The 17,644-nt window shown below is 31.4% G+C and overlaps 1 protein-coding gene across 1 annotated transcript; it reads left to right on the top strand.

The window, feature by feature from the left end:
* The first annotated feature begins 7,609 nt into the window (after positions 1-7,609).
* On the top strand, positions 7,610-14,427 carry LOC142605484 (uncharacterized). Its single transcript, XM_075776879.1, has 4 exons — positions 7,610-8,094; positions 12,404-12,687; positions 13,327-13,554; positions 13,661-14,427. The coding sequence occupies exons 1-4, from the start codon at positions 7,680-7,682 to the stop codon at positions 14,171-14,173; spliced, it is 1,440 nt and encodes a 479-aa protein (XP_075632994.1). The 5' UTR covers positions 7,610-7,679; the 3' UTR covers positions 14,174-14,427.
* The last annotated feature ends 3,217 nt before the right edge of the window (positions 14,428-17,644 follow it).

The following is a 17,644-nucleotide window of genomic DNA, read 5'->3' as shown; positions in this document are numbered from 1 at the left end:
TTATATACACATCACCAATGATGGAGCCACTCTTGGACCATGGGGGCTATGGCCCCCCTAAATTTTTTTTAAAAAATTATTAGTATATATGTAGGTATTAATTTTAATAATTTTGTTTTATAAAATTACACTTTGTATTCTTTAATAAAATCAATAATTATTTTGAGAGTAATGCTATAGTAACAAACTTTTCTAAAATATTTTTACAAACAGTTAAGGTAGCAAATTCTTATTGGTTCGGATCTGGAACTCCCATTTACATAACTTTTTTACATAACAATAACCACTAACTACATCATCAATTTATAAAAACTTTTGTAACTCCAGCATGTTCATCATGCTAAAGGCTATAAAAATGTATAGATCTAAAATCTAAAACAAAATATACAAGCTTAGAAAATTAGCTAGCAATAAAAATTAACAATAGCTAAAATAAAAAAATTTAAAAAAATAAAATTAAGCCCAATAAACTAATTTTACTCGAAACAAACAACTCGGCACTTTAAAAATTTTTAAACAAACTAATTTTTTCCTTACCCAACAGTGCACATCAAAGACACTAAATAAAAAAAATAAAAAAACTGCAGCTAAACAACAGGTCCAGAGGCCAAAACTGCAACACGCAGTCAGTGGTAAAATCGCCCCCTAAATCCGACTCCGTCGTTGCTCATCACTGTACACGTACCACCATATGAACTAAATCGTACTTTGAAATAAAAATGTTTCTTTTTCTTTTTCGTTGAAGCCACGTTCCTTTTCTTGGTCATGGTCGTCATTATCAACAACTTCAACGTCTTTTAAAACTTTCCGGCCAGGTGCCAAACTTCAACGTCTTAAGTTTAATGTGTAAAAAGTTTGCATCCATTAGGGTGGCTCAACCATTATTTATCCCCCAAATAAAAAGGACCCTAAAATATAATATATATATATATATATATATAATATATAATATATTTGTTTTCTAGCTAGTATTGCAAAGAGAGAGAAAAAAGTAAGGTCTCCCCATCGGGGGAAAAAAAAAAATTTATTGGCCAATTTGTATTACAAATATGAAAATAAAAATTTTAATTAAGACCAAACAATTTAATGAACAAAAATTATTTTTAAAAATATTATACTCTTTTCAAATGTTGTGTATTAATCTATTAATACGTTTTACTATAGTGTAAAAAATTTCACTCTCCCAAAAATTTTACTCTTCCTTTCCCTCTCTATAAAAATTAAAATTAATAGTTTTTATAAAAATTAATTATTGAAATCTATTGTTCATTACCTAAGGTCCATCATTGCTAAAAGAGACCGTAACCAGTACTCAAACATGATATTTATTATAATATTGATAGTTTTGAATTTTTTTTAAGAACTAAAAGATTTAAAAATACGTTTTATGAATAAATGAAAACAAATCAATTAATTAATTATATATATATAAAGGCTAGAATCTTTTTCTAATGCATATATTGCTTATAAAATATTAACTAACAATACATTTAACATTTGCATTTACAGAAAGTTATCCAAAATTAAACTTGATAAAATCCTATTTAAGATCGACTATATCACAAAATAATTTGAGTATATATATTTCCAATTGAAAAATGAGATATTAGCGGAACTTAAACACAAAAATATAATGTTCAATATAATTAGTAGTAATGATGCATCTCAAAATGGACTTATTGTCTTAAAAGGCATCTTTCATGCTAGCATACCTACAGCTTATTTTTGTCAGTCAGTGGATGGAAGCCAGTTTGGTCATTGGTGGCTATTTCCTGGAACATATTTAGATATCATGCTTCTTGCTGGACGGTGGACCTGAAAATTGGGATAAAGGTGTTCACTTTTTTGGAACTGTGGGATAAAGGTATTCAAAATGGAATTCTTGTAAATCATGAGGTACCCGACGACAATAGGAGTGTGTACAAAGTTTTATTTCAAACAATGGGAAACTTTGTGAGTATCTGCATTCAACATTCTTTCCTTGCTTTATATTTAATTTGGTTTTTTTTTCTTCCTTTGAAATTTCGAAGTCATGGTTGTTGTCTTTCTCTGGTTTAAAATGACTCAAAACTTGCTTTCAAACTTGGTAATTTGTTTGGAGACTCGAAGTCATGCATGCGTGTGTTAGTTGTGTTCTTTTTTTCTTTTCTTTTTTCTTTTTTGTGAAACATTGTGGGATACTACCAAGACACACAAGGAAATTTATATTTTATTTCTCTTTTTAGTATCATATTGAACGCTTATCTAGTTATCTTTTATTAATTTTTTTGAATCTTATTTTTAGTTTGTATTCTTTTTTTATATAAATTTTAGTTGTATTTTAATTACTAAACATAATTTATTAGTCATGAATTCACTTTTTTATATATCTATTATTATTCTTAAATTGATATGTGTTTAACATTATATGAACAAATAAATACTTAATAAAATTTAAAAATATATTTAATAATTAATTAATATATGTATCTCCACTGAATCGTGTACTAATTTTTTAAAATTTACTTGTATTTGTAACCGTATCCATGTCCATGTTTCCAAGATTGGGGATGACCATTCTCTGCCTGCAAAGCAGAAGTTTTGTTGCCACGTTCGTTTGGCTATCCTTCCTCAATTGTTCTAATAACTGATGAAACTGGTACAAATTATTTCCTTACATCAAAGTTGCATCCAGTCAAAATTCGAGCAATCACTGTTACTGTGGCAAATGGACACACACTGGAGAAGCTTTTGCAAGTTCATCTTCTCTTTGTTTGAGTTTGGGAACTAAGCATTTGTGAATTGTGATGGCCGGTAGCCTACTGGGATGATGCTTTTGATTCAAGATTGAGCTCTAGTGGATAATCGGGAAAATGTTGCAGCCACACAGCCCACCAGATTTTCTAGCTATTGGTCTTAAAATTATGAGACCTAATCATAATTGACTTTTGAGCTAATCATTATTAACTTTTTGATAAAAGGAGAAAAAAATAGTAGAAAAATGGGCAAATGAAAGGTATGTTTCTAGGAAGGAGTAGCTTAAACTGCAAGTTCACATGTAGTTTGATTTGTCCTTCCAATTAGCCTTTTCTTGTACATAATTTAAACTATGTGAATGAAACATACTGCTGGTTTAGATTGCTGGTTTTTGACTTGTAACTTGTGTAAGTCACCGACTCTTCCTTCTAACTCCTAACAACTAAAAAATATTTTATATCAAATTATATCATGTTATCTACATCAAAATGCAATAAACAAAGAGTATGTGTGTAAAAATAATTATTCACTAACACATATTTTTTATTTGTTAGTAGATTAATTACTTTTTACTGACATATTTCACACTTATTGAATTTTGATATTACTGACATGATATTATTTAATACCAAATACCTTCTCTTTGTCAAGACCCCACTCCCCCCCCCCCCCCCTTCTCTTTTGTCATTATTATTGTTTTTCTTCTTAAGGTACAAATGGTACAAAGGGAAGGACAAATGAGTTTCATGAAATTTATAAGTACGTCAAGTAAAGGTACTTGAAATTGACCAATTGAATTGCACAGCCCTTTCTTTGAAAACTAATAAATGTATATATATACATTTTTTTGTGTATATGTGTATATATATATATATATACACATTTTTTTTGTTTCATATTTTGGGTGATGCAGCCCCTCTCTTTTGAAGTTAGATAGGAGATTCCCCCTTTATTTGTGTTTGGGAATCAAATGATACCTAAGGAGTAATGACACACCCCTTTCTTGTAATGTTTTTGGCAATTGTCATGCAAAACTGTGGAGCAAAATTTTAACTAAAATTATAACTTATTGAATAAGATATGATTTTTAATGAACCATTTTGCTTAGTTTAGTAATATTTGAGATTTTGGGCTGATTTAATGATTTTTAAGATATTATGACATTTATGAAATTTTGTATTCGAAATTTTTTGTCAATATCTTAGGGTCATCTTTAAATAATTCATTCCTATAATAATCTGGTATATATAAAACCGAAGTACTTCAAATAATTTAAATAAAAAAAAATCAGATACTAAAAGTGATTAGAATATGAAAATGGTAAGATATTTTGAGGCGGCCGTCATTTCAAATTTTCAATTATTTGTCCAAAATGCTGTTGAAATATTCGTGAGAAAAGTCCTTTGCCTCCAGAAGAACACCTCAAGTCAACCCAGCTGTTGTTAACAGCCTCGTCAGTCAGTCGTCGTCTAATCTGTCTACCAAATGTCACATATTTTTAAATCTCAGTCAGTCTGCTAAATAAAATTAAAAATCTCCACGCTTCATCTTGAGCGTGACTCTCACACTCCAATCAGTTCAATGCACGGGTCCACACGGATTGCTGTGTAGCAGTATAGGCCAAATATTTGCAGGATGAATTGAGAGTGTTTCTCACGCTCTTGATATGAAAATTGGAAATGCTTCTTGGTTTTTTAAAATTTTTTTGTCAGCGCTTTAGAAGCATCTATTGGCACACAAGAGTTTTATTCCAAGCTTTCTATTCATACGGGCCCTCCAACTCTCAAGGCACTATCATTTTTTTCAATAGATTTATCAGTCATGCTTCTTATGGGTCCCACTTTTTGTGAGGTTAATGCTTGGAAAATTGGCTGGAATGACTTGGATTAAGTTTTGATAAAGTGATTAGCACCTTTATCTTTGAATGGCTAGGACTTAAGAGATCCTAGATAAGTATGATTGAATTGAATCATTTTTTAAAATTATAGAATATTCTCGAAATACTATAAATGCATATTTTATCATCTCACATAATAGTAGATTACATTTATTAAATTCATGATGGGACTAATAATTTATATGAGAAAGAAAAGTACGTTTTTAAACAGTATTTTTAGAGTATTCACTCATTTTTCTTCTTTTATGGCACCAAAAAGGAAAGAATCATTGAAATTTTCTCATTTAATTAGAGCAATGTTGCACAATAAACATTTTTTACAATTATTGAGTTTGTAAATTGTTATTGATTTTCGGAGTCATCATCAAGACACTAACATGACTTTCTGGACTACTATTAATATCTTATCACATGAATAAAATAATTATGAAGTATGTTGTTAACAATATTGGGACTTTAATTTATCTTATTAATTTAATTTGCTTTGATGGGGAGGTGGGCTTGTTTTAAGGAGCGAAAATATATTTTAAAATATAGAGGAGACTAATAATTAAATAACTTATGTCAATTTGTGTGCCTTGCAAGCAATTTGCAAAGGTGTTGTTGATATGTTGAGCACGACCAAAACTATATTGACTTGAGTGCAGAGCGGAGTCAAGCAAGGTAATAGGCTGCTCAATCCTAAATTGGACCACTATTAAGTTGCAATACAGACTAAATAAAATAAAATTATGAGAACCACAATTTTTTTTAATTGGGTTGATCCTGGGCTAAATCCTAAGCTTAATTAATAATACACATAAGGAATCTTGATTTCCACTATGCTTGAAAAGAACATTATAACAAATATGGGATTTGATTCGTTAATGTCAAGGAATCATCTTGTATAAATAAGCCTCTTGTCCACTTGCACTTCTGTCAAACACGATCAACATGATCCTTTTTGTTTTATTTATGGCTAAGCCAACCAACATGATTTGATTCACATCATTTTTCCCTTGCTTTATGATAAAACTAGTATGTAACTCATGCTTACGCATAGGAATGAAGAATCATAATGGTGCTATTAATATTAGCTTGAGTTATTAAACATAAATGACATAGTTTTACCAGTACATTTGGAGGTACTAAAATAGTTTTTCTTGCAATTTTTATGATATTGGTTACGCTGAGTTTCTCATTACGTTGCTATTACGTATATAATTTTGAAAATCACTATCGGATCTACATATACAATATTAATTTACAATTATTATCTGTGTAAGTCTACTAAATACAACACAAAATAAAATAATAAATTGGTCAAATAATATCTCTTAAATTAAATGGAGATAGGTGTATAAGATCGTTCAGCTCAATTACAATTTATTATGTTTAATATGTTCATATACAAATATTTGAATAGAAACTGTATAAAAAATATATTCATTAGTTCAGACCTAGAAAAAATAATAACAAAATTCTAAACAATTTAATTTGTATGAAAAGCTAACAAAAGCAAAATCCAATTTTGATTCTAATTGAATTTTCTATAAACTATGGTTTAGTATTTATATATATAATCTAATTAGTAATGAGCCGTACATAATTTTGGTATATTACATAAATGACTTATAAATTTGAATTGTTTTTAATTATATGATTAGGAGTTTTATGGTTTATTTATATTGGACTCCTCATTTTCTACACTAAATTAACTCATTTAGCACAAATTTTTTTTAAAAAAAAAACTTAGATTAGATGGGACACGTAGTACAAAATTAAACTTTAATTGAATTTCAATTAAATTTTCTCTCAGTTTTATCTATTAATATATAGATATATTCCAAATTGAAATAAAAATGCTAAAACTAGTATTACCAATTTTAACTTTAAAAAAAAATTATAAATTGAGGTGGTAATAAATATAATGGGTACCCCTATCAACAATATAATAACAAAATTATTTAATTATCTTTTTGTTTTATGATTAACAATTAGGCCAAACTTATGTAAAAATCTTTAGATGCAATATATTAGGTTCCTCCACTAAATACAAGACAAAACTTGTGGGGTGTGGCTTACTTCTAATTTTTTTTTTTTTTAACGAGAAACCTTTTACGTCATCCATAAACTAAATAAAAGGTGGTGATTAAAACTGCATTTGTATATTTAAAATAAAAAGACATGTTCAATTAAAAATATACTAGAGGTAAACTAAACCCAAACTTGTGTCTAGTGCTCTCATCAAGATTATAAATTAAGTTGGTAAATATAATAGGTACCATATCAACAATATAATAACAAAATTATTTAGTTATCACTTTGTTTTATGATTAAAAATTAGGTAAAATTTATATGCAATCCCTTGAATTAGATATAGACATTAGATTCTCTTATTAAATAAGGACAAAATTTGTATCCAATGCTCCATTATATTACACTCATCAACATGATTACACACGGCCAAAAATAGACATGTATCGTCATCTTGACGAATTTAGTGTATTGAAACACTAGACACGATTCAAGTCCAATCCTTTTTAAATCTTACACATTGTTGCATTAAATTTAATTCTTCTTAAAAAAGAAAAAGAAAAGATACATCCAATAATTGAATTTTTTTTGAGAAACTAAAAATTGAATCTTTGTGTTCTGCTATAAATCTATAATATGTCATACCTCACTAAATTAAAATATCAGCAACAAGAATCTCTCTTTTTACCTAACATCATTACTATATAACTAGAATAAAACAATTGAAAAGTTGTTATTAGTTCTTACTTCTTACCTAGAAAAAATATCATCAAAGTTCCACAAACAAACACCACGCTTAACAACAAAAAAGTCCAAATCTCCATCATTTACCCAATTGAATTATTATTACAAACTTTCCTTATCTTTCAAAGAAAGAAAATTCCCAGAAACCGACCAAGTACCCACTGCCACGTCACCAACACCCCAAACCCCCTCTCTCTTATTAAATACCCTCGAAGCCTCTCAAACAAACTTCGCTTTGATCAAACATTGTTTCTACACAAAAGAGTGTGGTAAGAAAATTCCGAAAATGCCCATGGACCGAGTCCAACCCAGCACGAGTCCAGACCAGAAATCTCCAACGGTCCTCTCCATCGAGTGCCTAAAAGGCACTTCAACTGCCGACGAGTGGACCGGCGATTTTCTCCAGACCGGCGACATAGTCGAGGAGCTCCGAATCGGGAACTCGGGTCGGTTCAAGTCGCCGTTCAAGAACGGAAAGAGCGGGGTCCAGAAGGTTCTGCACGAGTCGTTCAAGAAGAAAGAGACTTCGATTCTGGTCCGAGTTCGGAGAGGCGTGGACGAGTTCGCCGAGTTGCAGGCTTGTATTGTGCCTAACGACTCGGTCTCTCAGAAGAAGCAGTACATGCTTAGGTCCATCGCTGACCCGAATTACGCTGTCGGGTTCTTGGATCGGTCCGAGTCCGATTGCCTTCAGCTCCAAGGTGAGTGAGTGTGTGTGACTCGCTGGCTTGACTTTTCCATTAACTCAGTTATCGTTTTCACACACTGTTCATGATAATAATAATAATATATATATAGGTTTTCAGTGAGTCCCGCGAATTATAGTTATTCGAATCCTAACCCTACAATTAATAAATAAATGGTTTGGATTTTGCCACGTTGTCATTGCATTTAATTAGTATTTTTTTATTATTATATTTAATACGTCGATTATATGGAAAAAAAACTTGCACCATTCATTTTAACCATGAATTTTCATGCACAAATATCTTCTTGTTTTTCTGTTTTTTAATGGCTATGTACAAATTAATAATATTTTTTTAATGGCTATGTACAAATATCTAAACTACATCATTTAAGCATTAATTGATATTTGCATATGTTTAAAAAGTTAAATTGTGCAACAATTATTTATAAAACCACAAACATATTGAATTTATATGAAAAGAGAATATGCCAATTATGAATAAAGCTTATAGTTTATAATAATATTTAACAGTACGTTTATAATTAAGATTTGATTCTTTTGCATGCAACGCAACATAAGCTTAAATACATACATTTTGACTTTTTCTTGTGATTATTATTATTATTATTTTAAATTTCGGTTTTTCTTATTCATGATCAAATTCCAAAACTTAAGCAAAGACTTTGTCCAAGTAATTGCATGTAGCCCCCATTAACCCATTTGAAGTTGATGCCATTGAAGTACGTACCCAGAAGATGAATTTCCTCACGGGTTCTGAATTTTCTCTACATTTTATTATAATCTCAAGTTGGTAAAACTGTAGTTTGGACTTAGGATTGGCTGCTCAATTACACTACTCGATCGATAGCCTGTAGATAAGACCAACACCCACAACGTGCACACACACCCTTCATAAATTAATTCCAGAAAATCTTTTAGATACAAAAAAAAATAATAAAAAAAATAGTTAAACCTTCCCTGATAATGTGTGGTTCGAGTACCAAGGGGCTTGTATATATTCCATGGAGTTATTAAACAACTTTTTGATGATTATCACCGGTCTTGGAAAACTCAATTGAAATGACTGATTTGACAACTCTTTTTTATTTTTTACTTTTTTTATTATTATTATTATTTTTACTTTATGAATAAGATTAAAAGTTATTTTTTGCCACTATTAATCTTAATCATTGATAATAATTGCATCAGGTGTAATTATTAATTTCAAAAAAAGGTGCAATTATTAGTTTTGCTACATTGATCAGGATATTGCACCTTATCTCAATTCTTAGTTTTGCTGCATGATTTGATAAGTACTTGTCCAATTTATCAAATCATTCAACTTTTCCCAAAAAAAAAAAAAAATCGTTCAACTTTTTCTTTTTTAATATCTTTTCTAGAATTTTTTTTTTTTTACAATTTTTTAACGTTTTTTCCTTCAATATTTAATAATATTGCATTTTCTGAATCTAAATGAAATATGGGTTTTTTTTAATGTACTATTTTACATATAGTAAGTGTATATGATCAAACAATTAGTAGTTGATTATTATAGAATCGTAACTCGATGACAAAGAGCATATATCATAAAATTAAAGTAGATTCAGTTGTTATTGAATTTTTTTTTTCAATTTTTTACTATTTTTTCCTTCAATATTTAATAATATTGCATTTTCTTAATCTAAATGAAATATAGTTTTTTTATTATAAATAATTTACCATTTTACATATAATAAGTGTATATGATCAAACAATTGGTGGATGATTATTATAGAATTTTAACTCAATGACAAAGATCATATATTATAAAATTAAAGTAGATTCAGTTGTTATTGTATTTTTTTTTATTTAAATGTGAATCGGTCAATTTGCGGTTCACATGTTAATTTTTAAAACTTTTTTTTTTGTGGGTTTTTCCCGTGAAAGATCATCATTTCTTTGTCAGGGTCATAGAAAGCTACTTAAAAAAAAGTTTATATAAAGAGAGGTTGAATTTGGGAATGCTTTTCATTTAACCCCACTTGCATTTTCTTGAAGCCTAGCTCCATTATATATATATATATATATATATATATATATATATATATATATATATATATATATATATATATTTGTTTTCTTATTTAAAAGGCTTAGCTCCCAGGGAAAAAATAAAAGTGAAAAATGAATGGCTTAGGAGTCTTTTTATTTATTCAAAGGTAAAATCATTTACGAAAATTGGATTGAAATATGAAAGCAACATATCTTTCTCGCCCACAACCACAACTGCGTGATACACATGATTATCTTTGTCACAATTGACATTAATTTTTTGTTTGGTTGTAACTTGTATGGGACCATTTTCCACTTCACCTACTTTGTCAATTTCTTGCAAATCACAATCCCACTCAAGACTAGAGCTTTTACTTTTTGCAATTAATGAGCATGATATATGGACTCTAGAGTTTAGACTACATAAATCTTCATCCCAAAAAAAAAAAATTCAAAACTAACAGAAAAAAAAAAAAAAAAAAAAAGTCTTATAGTTTATTTTTGTAGCTCTTTAAATATAAACTATTCTAAAAATGCGCAGCTTTTTTTAAAAAAAAAAAAAAAAATTTTAACACCAGCTATTTCACGTTTTAACTTTTAAGTATGGATATTAATTAAAAAATGTGCACAATAGACGTTTTATGTACGAAGTGTACAATCACAAATGTAAGATGCTAATATTTTCCGTAAAAGATTTAGGGGTAGTGTAAGATAAATCTGGAATTAATCTAGGGTTAGTGTACTATAAATATTGAGGATTGTATCCTTTGACACAACATTTGATTGGAGATTGAAGATGATAAACTAAATATTTGGTCTAAAATAATACATATAGGGTTGGAATTTGTTTCAAGACATTTTCAACTCTCATAGACTCATAGAAATATATTTTCCTTCTCACTTTGATATGTAGAACTATATTAATGATCACAACCTTTATTTTTTCCTATCCTGTCTTAAGATGTCAGCTAATCCTTTATGAATTAATTGTGGGTGCAACATCTTTTACTTCTAGTCATTTTTGCTACTCACTTATGGTAGTGTATGCTCTATTTTTGTGTTTTTGTAATATATTATTTCAATCCTAGTTCAACTGTGGTGTTGGCTCCTTTTCTATGCTGACTTGATTTTTGAGTTCCCTTTGGGTGGCATGCAAAACATAATGGAATTTGTTTCCATTGAATATAAAGGCCTCTCTTAATCAAGAATTCACTGTCTCACTTATAAATTCCCCCACACTCCAACCATAGATGGATCTCTCTTTCTAAATAAACATTGTGTCAACATCTTAAATAGGCATGCCTTGTGCCACATCGCAGTAAAGGTAGCAATCAGTTGTGTGCAAAATTTATTTACTTGTTGTCAGGGATTCCTCTGTATTATAGTTATCTTAGCATGAACCTTGACATTGCTAATTTCTTATTATTCACATTTTTAAAAAAGTTAAACTGATGTCTTTAGAGTTGTGATCAAGTATTATTAGAATAGAATTTCTTCTTTTTATATAATTAATACAGTTCTCTCTCTCTCTCTCTCGCTTTCTCTCTCTCTCTCTCTCTCTGTGCGTGCGTGCGTGTGTGTTGAAATTGCACATAGATGGATCTTCTCTTTCAAAATTAAATAAACATTGTGTCAAGTTTCAACATCTTAAATAGGCATGCCTTGTGCCACAACACGGTAAAGGTAGCAACAAGTTGTGTGCAATTTTATTTGTTATCAGGGATTCTTCTGTATTACAGTTATCTTAGCATGAACCTTGATGTCGCCAATTTCTTATTATTCACATTTAAAAAAAAAGTTAAAATAATGTCTTTAGAAGTGTGATCAAGTATTATTAGAACAGAATTTCTTCTTTTTATATAATTAATACAGTTCTCTCTCTCTCTCTCTTTCTTTGTGCGTGTGTTACAACCCAAATCCATATAATACGTTTCAGAATGGCACACTCTCTCTATGTGTATTGGTAATAATCTTTGACAGATTTATAAAATTTAAAATAAAAAAATTTGACAGAATCCAACTAGCAGTTGGTGCTGCAGTACAAGAGCCAGTTTATTCCATATTGCTGTCCGGGTGGAAATAATTGTTGCTTGAACCATAGAACTGCCTCTAATTGTTTCTTCACTATGGACTATTATTTCTGCCGTTCCATCAAACAAGAAGCTGATGACGGTATCTGCATGAGAACTAATTAAGTCCTTGAAATCAAAATTTACCTTTATCTATTTATTTATATATTACCTATCTCAATATTCTACTTGAAACTCGAAATAATAAGCTCCACCATACAGCTTCAAGGAGTGACAGGATGGTAAATGAACTATCCAGGACTCGGCTTCAAGATGGATATGTTTCATATCAGTGGGAGAGGAAGATGCAGGAGTTTCTATCAGTTCCCTTTTCCAGCTGCTTTCTTTCCATACTTCTCCTTCCCAAAGCTTCAGATCAAGGCGCTTCTCACTACAATGGCTTGGAAGACACGCTTGCTAGGGCAAATGCATGGCTCAATGCATCTCAGGCCTCTGGGGTTCCAATAGTCTTCATGAACGTGCAGACTGAGTCACTGCTTACAAAGGTAAACTTCTCATCTCAACAAAGCAATATGACTGAATCTTTTGGATTGGTTTTGGTCCTGTAATGAGATATATAAGCATTCTGCAGTAATTAACCTTTGATGGTATTATTAATGGCATGCCTTTATACTTTGCATTGTGGAAAGTATGATGTGTAATGTATTACAGCTTCATGTTTATACTTTGAAAAAAATAGTGAAGGATAAGTCACAGAATGTTTTTGAAAATTTCCTAGTAAGTTTCTAAGCAGCAATCCATGATGTCAAGGCTAATTCTAAAATAGATTACTAAAAAGGAGGGAACAAATATCATTGTTTCTCAATTGAAACTGACAATGACCATTTTTGAGGTCCAAAGGTAGCCACATCATGGTTAAGCACTGTCTTCCTCCTCCACCTTCCTTGGCAATTGCCATCCTTTATCCATGCATAGCTTGATAGATTCTGATGCTGCCATGTCCAAAAACATTTTAAAGCTACAAATTTCTTATGATATTTTGGAATAGTTCTTGGTATAATACATACAATAGGATATCTCTTCAATAGGAGAGTATTATCTTTGATTCTTATTAGACAGACTATGTAATCTTGTTGATCCACTAGTATCATATGACAGTTATAACTATATTTCTCTTGTCACAGATCTCTGGAAAAACAGCTTCTTCCACAGTGAATGCAGGGTCCTTATCTGATTTGTCTAATCTCGCAAATGCAAGCCTGTATGGTTTTGAGGATTACCACGGGGTAGACATTGGTGTTGTTAGAGCAGTTCGTCTCTGGTATGCTTCTCTTGGAGGAGAGTTTGCAATTGAAATCAAGCTAAGAGAAGACGACACAAAGCTTGGATTTGCTATTAGCCGTACAGAAGAGGTTTGCTAACTTACTCTCCAGGCCCTGAGGATATGCTGATGCTATAGTTAGTTGGATTTATAACTTCTCAAGGCAATTTGCTTATATTTTGTTTGTTAACTGACAGGGATTTATTTTCATCTCATCAGTTATTGATGATGATGAAAATGCACCATCGACTCGGTCAGGGCTACACAATTTGTATAAAGAAGCTACAAACTCATCTAGGCTGCTGGTGGTCTCAAGAGTTGCCAATCAGAAGGTCCTACCATGGATAGTTTCATCAACGGGAGCAATTCGATGCTTTGACACTGTTTCACTCAGCCAGAAGCTCTCATTGCACCGGCATGCCAAGGTTCCAATTACCATTCATGTGTTGTTGTGGGATAGAGCATTGGCTGTACCAAGTGGTGCCAACAGGTCTAGAGCTGCTACCCCTTCTGTTATGCCATTACCACCTGAAGTTCAATTGTCACGCCTTCCTGATGAGAATCAAATACAGCTTCTGCCACCTGAAGTTCCCAGTGGTAGTAGTAGAGTTGTTAGTGATCATGGACCAGAAATAAGGCTTGAGCGAGACACAGCTGGGGAATCCTCCTTTAGATTCCATGATTTTGCACTTGCAAGCAATTGGGTATGATTCTGGTTTTTCAGTTAAGGTGCTTTCTTTTGTTAATGGTTGTAAATAGAGAAGTTTCAAAACTAGGCATGTAATGTGGTAGAAATTGCTTTGGCTTAGAAAATCCAGAATAGAAAGTATAGAATCAGAAACAACACGACAAAACTACAAAATCAGAATATGCAATTGTAAGTCATGGCCTTATGTGGGTGCGTGTATGTGAGAATAACTATGTGAGTATAGTAAGTGGAAATTTTTATTTTCTTTTGCTTGTTCTCCTTTTCGTATGAGTTAAATAATTGGTTGTACATAGCTGGCAAATCTCCTTGGGGATCCGAAAGGCATTCTGACTGTCTAAAGACCTTGTTCATCATAATTCAAACATACTAAACCTCTTCAAGTGAGAAAGAAATTTGTGTTTAGTTTTTTATTCCCCCTTGTATAGTGTATTTGGTAGTTTGGAGGGAAATGAGAGTTGAGATTAAAGAGACGAAGGAGAGGAGAGGAATGGTTATCCCTTCTCTTAGTTTGGATGTAAAAAGTAAGTAGTGAAAAGAGGAGTAAATATCCTTCTCCTTTATTTGAATATTTAAAAAATTAAGTAGGGATTAGATAGAGAAGATGAATGATTATTTAAATTGACAATTATGATCCTATTTTGTTAATATTAGAGAAATAGATAAAAACTTATACTATAAGGCACAAAATTAACAATTTAAATATCTTAAATATAAGTGGAATCTCTATCCTTCAAATTCCTCCAATATGAGAAAATTAAAAACGAGGGGTTTGAAAGGGTAAGATAACCCTCAAAATCCCCTGAAACGCCTCTTCTTGAGCCTTTAAAAAAATCTAAAAGGTTCATTAAACTCTTCCCCTCCTTCTTCCCTCTACTCCCATTTCCTTCCTCTCCATCCAAACAATGTAATGTGGTGCCATCCTTAATAACTTCGAAAAGGCCTTTTCAAGGTCTCTCGTGAATTCAAACCACCCATTGCCTGTCAAGAAGGAAAATGCATTTAGAAATTTGACGTGTGGTCAAGCCCATGAGCTTTCATTACAAAAACTCGAGACTTGTACTTTGAAGGGGCTTGTGCATTACAGAATGTCATGTGCATGAAGCGTGGCATGTCACCAATGGTTGTGTGGGCTTCTAATTGGGCTAATTCATTACAGAATCTTCATTAGTTAATGTCCTTGATCACCCAACTGCTATTTAGGAAAATTGGTCTCCTTCCTCCCTCTTGTAAGTTTAATTGACATTTTAATGTATTTTTCTTGCTTCTTAAACTTGCTCCAATAGTCTGCAACCCTTGCACTATTTGAGCAGTCCAACAGACCAAAAGTCAACTAAATTTTGAGAGCTTGCTTTTTTTAGCCAAAGGCCAAAAGCTTAGAGCATTCGTATCAGTCCGTCTAAAACTTTCCTTCTATTTTACCGTAACAACTAACTTTTCCCCCCCTAAAAAAAAAGCTAACTTTTTCTATTTTAAAAAACCACTTTGCAAAAACATTTATATCAGATTATCTATTATACACCCTCATTCATTTAAATAATATTTTTCACTTTTTTTTTTAATTATTTCATACCTACCCAAATTATATTGCAATCTTATCCAAGTTGCACAGTTTGTCAAGTTTAATATTATTTTTTCATTAGTTAAGATTGCAATATAATTAATACGTTCATATTTTTTGGTTAATAGTAGAGTAACCCTGTTTGATACTTATCCAAATTTCAAAGTTTGTATGCAATTTGGATGAGATTGCAATATGATTAAAAAGAAAACAACTCAGGAGCAAAAGGCCGGTACCTCGGGGAACCCAGAAAGAAAATCCATAAGGGGAAGTAGCTAGGAAAACCTTCGACCTAGCAGGGAAGGATTTGGCTTACTGGGAAAAAATGACAAAAAGGAGGGCTGGCCAAAAAGCTAAGTTTGGAAAAAGGAAGATAGAGAAGCCTTGAAGGAAGAGAAATTGAATGTCAGCTCCCCCGAAGACACCTTAGAATGGAAGGTCAGCAAGGGACTTTTGGAGAAAAGGCACCAAAAGAAGAGAACTATGAGAAACAAAGAATGGGTCCAAAGCTGATGGCACGCTATGGGCTTTGTTGTCCAGGAGAGTAAAGAAAGAGAACCAATGGTATTCCGAAGCCCTAAGGTGACGCTATAAAAGGAGGAAGCAACAACAGTGAAAGGCATTATTTAGCAACAGTGGATTAGAGTAGAATCATTGAGAAAATTCAGTTAAAACATTCAAAGAAAGTAGTGAGGAGGGAAGAAATATTGTTTGGTGTAACAGGGCAGCCACTATAGAACATACTCGGATCCATAGGGGCTTAAACTTTGCAAGTCTTGGAGGCTAAGAGGACTCTCTAAGTCTGTAATTTTTGAATTCATTTGGACCTTGTAACATGTCTTAGTGAATGTTTTGTAATTCCTCAGACAAAGGCAATGATATATTCCTTATTGATTTAAGGATCCTTAATTTTCTGCATTTCTTCTCTAAGAATTGTTCCTTTACTGTTTGTTTGTTGTTCAATATATATGTACAGCCATGTTAGTTAGTATATATGAATTGTAGGATTTCCGCTCTGTGCATCACTTGATTCGTAAACAACCCTTTTAGCTGTGGTGAACCAAGCTCAGTTTCCTTAACACAATAATTGCAAGGCCCGGGGTCCTTTCTTCTATTTTGGGTCTGGACAGTATGTCAAAAAACGGACCCTCACAACTACTTTTTACTAATGTATCAAGGCATCTAAAATTGTGGCATCCAATAAGTGAGATAGGTGTAATCCTATAAGAAAATAAGAATGTAAAGAGTAAACTAGTAATGATTTTGTAATATTATAACTCCTTTGTGTATTTTACATGAGTTTGGTGAGATTTATTGTAAAGCATTTGATACTTTAGTCTTGAGTGTTAAATTTATTATTTTAATCAAACTTCCGTTGCAACATTTTGACTTTGCAAAAGATAGCGATGGTAAATTGCTTGACTTGATTGGATTGAAAAGCATGCTTGTGGTGAGGCTAGCAGATTGAGGTATTGCACATAACACAATAGTTCTAAATAACTGAGATTTAAAGTTGAAAAAAACAACTTTAATCTCAACCATTGAATAAAAAAAAAAAAAGGAAGAAAAGTTAAAAAGTAAGAGTAGTTACTTTTTTTTTTTTTTGTTGAGGGGAATGGGGGTAATTGCATTGGGTGCAATCAGGGGCGGAGCCAGAAATTTTGGTTTGGGGGGGCCAAGTTGTGATGTTAATATATTAGTTAAGACATAGTTAAGACAAACCTCTATACACACACATATATATAAATTAACTTTCTAAGAGAATTTATTATCTTCTAAATTTTAATGAGTATATAAAAGTCATGTATTTCTTCTATTAGACATGTACAAAAATTTATCATTTTCTACATAGTTTAATTTGTTAAACCTCTTAAATTATATGATTTTAATATAATTTCTCTTTCTTTTAAGAGT

The sequence above is a fragment of the Castanea sativa genome, chromosome 8 (genome assembly GCF_040712315.1).
Source record: "Castanea sativa cultivar Marrone di Chiusa Pesio chromosome 8, ASM4071231v1".
NCBI classification, from domain to species: Eukaryota; Viridiplantae; Streptophyta; class Magnoliopsida; order Fagales; family Fagaceae; genus Castanea; species Castanea sativa.
The sequence above is the reverse complement of the archived record's forward strand: the minus strand, read 5'-3'. Positions and strand labels throughout refer to the sequence as shown.